Raw genomic sequence first — 2,389 nt, 5'->3', positions numbered from 1 at the left:
TTTTTTTTGTTTTGTGTTTTTTTTTTAACTATTTTAATTTAATAAAACTTATATTTTAATAAAATAACATAAATTTTCATTACTTGAAAATTAAAAAAAAATTACATTGCATTACCAATATATATATATATATATATATATATATATATATATATATATATATATATATATAATAAAACACAAAAACCACACACATGACATTTAAATAATCCTAGAAACTTAAAAAACACAAATAAAATAACTAAAGCAAACTACATAAAGTCGTTCTCCGAGAACTCGTCTTCGGGGTCATCCAGTGGATCCAAATTAAGGTTAATGTTTTGAACCCCGTAAATGTGTTCCACCAAGTCATTGCGAAGATTGTGAAATGTTTCAGTATAACGTATACATGACTGTGTCTCTGGTATGGTTTCTTCCTCGTCAAATGCACATATCGCTCTTCCTTCGTCTTCAATAATCATGTTATGCAATATAAGACATGTATACATGATTTCTTGAACTTTTTCCTCGCCTAAATAAGCTGCTGGTTTTTTCAGTATGAATCACCGTTTCTTCAGAGCTCCAAAAACACGCTCAACATCCTTCCTAGCTCTTTCTTGAGCTCTCTTGAATTTCTTTCGTCTAGAACCATGTAGAGATGTAAACGATTTAACAAACACAACATACTCAGGATAGATTCCATCGACCAGATAATAACCATACTTATATGACGTTCCACGCACTTGAAAAGAAGAATCTAGTGCGGATCCATCGTATATGTTGTTAAATATTGGTGAACGATTAAGAACGTTGATGTCGTTAATCGAACCAGGAGAACCAAAAAAAGCATGCCAAATCCACATATTTTGTGATGCAACTGCTTCAAGTATGACCGTTGGGTGACCATGATCACCTCGGGTAAATTGCCCATGATATGCTGTAGGGCAATTTTCTCATGCCCAATGGAGACAATCTAAGCTTCCTAGCATTCCAGTAAACCCATGCACACTAGCATGATGAGCTTGCAATTGCAAGGTGTCATTACGTGTAGGCTTACGTAAATATTTTGGGCCATAAAACCGAATCACAGTTTTGCAGAAAAAATGGAGACTATCTCATGCGATCTTAGCATACATCCTAAAACTTTCGTCTAACTCATCAGGCGGAATGCCATATACTAACTGACGAAGTGCAGCCATACATTTTTGTAAGGGAGTGAAACCGGATGTACCTCTAGCATCGTAGCGTTGTTGGAAAAAACTGCACTCCCTCGTTACATCTTCAACTATACGTTCGAATAAACCTTTAAGCATTCTGAAACGCCTACGAAAATAATACCCTTGGTAAGTGCCATTCTCTGCAAAATAGTCTTGCACCAAACGTTGGTTAGCTTCTTCACGATTTCTGCAAATATATCTTCGTGTTCTCCGTTGAGAACTTACAGCTGCGTTATTGCATACAACGTTGTATGTTTGTTCCGCCATTTGAACACACGCAATAATGGTATCAAAAATAGTCTGAAATTCTTCAGAAGATGACATTTTTGAGAGAGTGGTGATTTTTAATTTTTTTTTTTTTGAGAGAGAGAAGAGATTGTGTTGTGAAAAAAAAGTGAAGTTGATATGTATATATATAGGAAAGAAAAAGCAAAAGCAAAAGAAAAAAAAATTAAATAGTCAACAACCACCGATAGGGATATCAAAAAAACCCGAACCCGATTCGACCCAAACCCGAATAAGGTAATTAGAGTCGGGTTTAATAGGGTAAGAACTCTTAATCGGGTTATTCAGGTTAACCCGACTAACCCGAATTATTATTAGGGTCGGGTTTAGGGTTGATTTTTTCAAAACAATTCGGGTTTCGGATTAACCCGAATAACCCGACTAAGAATTTATTACCAAAATTTTTTTACTGCGTTGAATAACATGAATTCAAGATCCCATGAGATTTTACAACTAATACATATTTCTTAATTAAACAAACCAGATAGTAAAATTACTATGTATAGAGATGTTTAAAATTACATAACTTTCATCTCTTCTTAATGCAGTACGGTTGTGTTGTAACAATTTTACGAATTTTATTCACTGTTTACATTACTAATATGGTAAAAAAAAACTCCAAAAATTCATATCCAATACCAAGTTTACATTTTAAGTCGCTATACGTGTGGATTATGTATTAAAATGGCACAACATAAATTCATCTTACATTTCAACTTCAACCTGACTAACCCGACCCTACAAACCCGAAACCCGATTAACCCGAACCCGACTAACCCGTACCTTATTAGGATCGGGTTTCAGGTGAATAGTTTTTCTAGAAAAACCCGACTAACCCGACCTGTTTAACCCGAAACCCGATCGGGTTAACCCGATTAATAGCCCTAACCACCGACAATCCTTCCCAA

At 34.9% G+C, this 2,389-nt stretch overlaps 1 protein-coding gene across 1 annotated transcript; it reads right to left on the bottom strand.

The window, feature by feature from the left end:
• Positions 1 to 542: 542 nt before the first annotated feature.
• Positions 543 to 1,520, bottom strand: LOC145099268 (uncharacterized). The gene is made up of 2 exons (XM_079036861.1): positions 1,211 to 1,520; positions 543 to 916 (listed from the first exon to the last, which is right to left on the bottom strand). Exons 1-2 carry the CDS (start codon positions 1,518 to 1,520, stop codon positions 543 to 545), a joined length of 684 nt encoding a protein of 227 aa, XP_078892987.1.
• Positions 1,521 to 2,389: the final 869 nt, after the last annotated feature.

This window comes from Lactuca serriola, chromosome 4, assembly GCF_051521515.1.
Source record: "Lactuca serriola cultivar US96UC23 chromosome 4, Lser_US96UC23_V15, whole genome shotgun sequence".
Lineage (NCBI taxonomy): Eukaryota > Viridiplantae > Streptophyta > Magnoliopsida > Asterales > Asteraceae > Lactuca > Lactuca serriola.
Note: the sequence above shows the minus strand (reverse complement) of the source record. Positions and strands in the feature narration are given on the sequence as shown.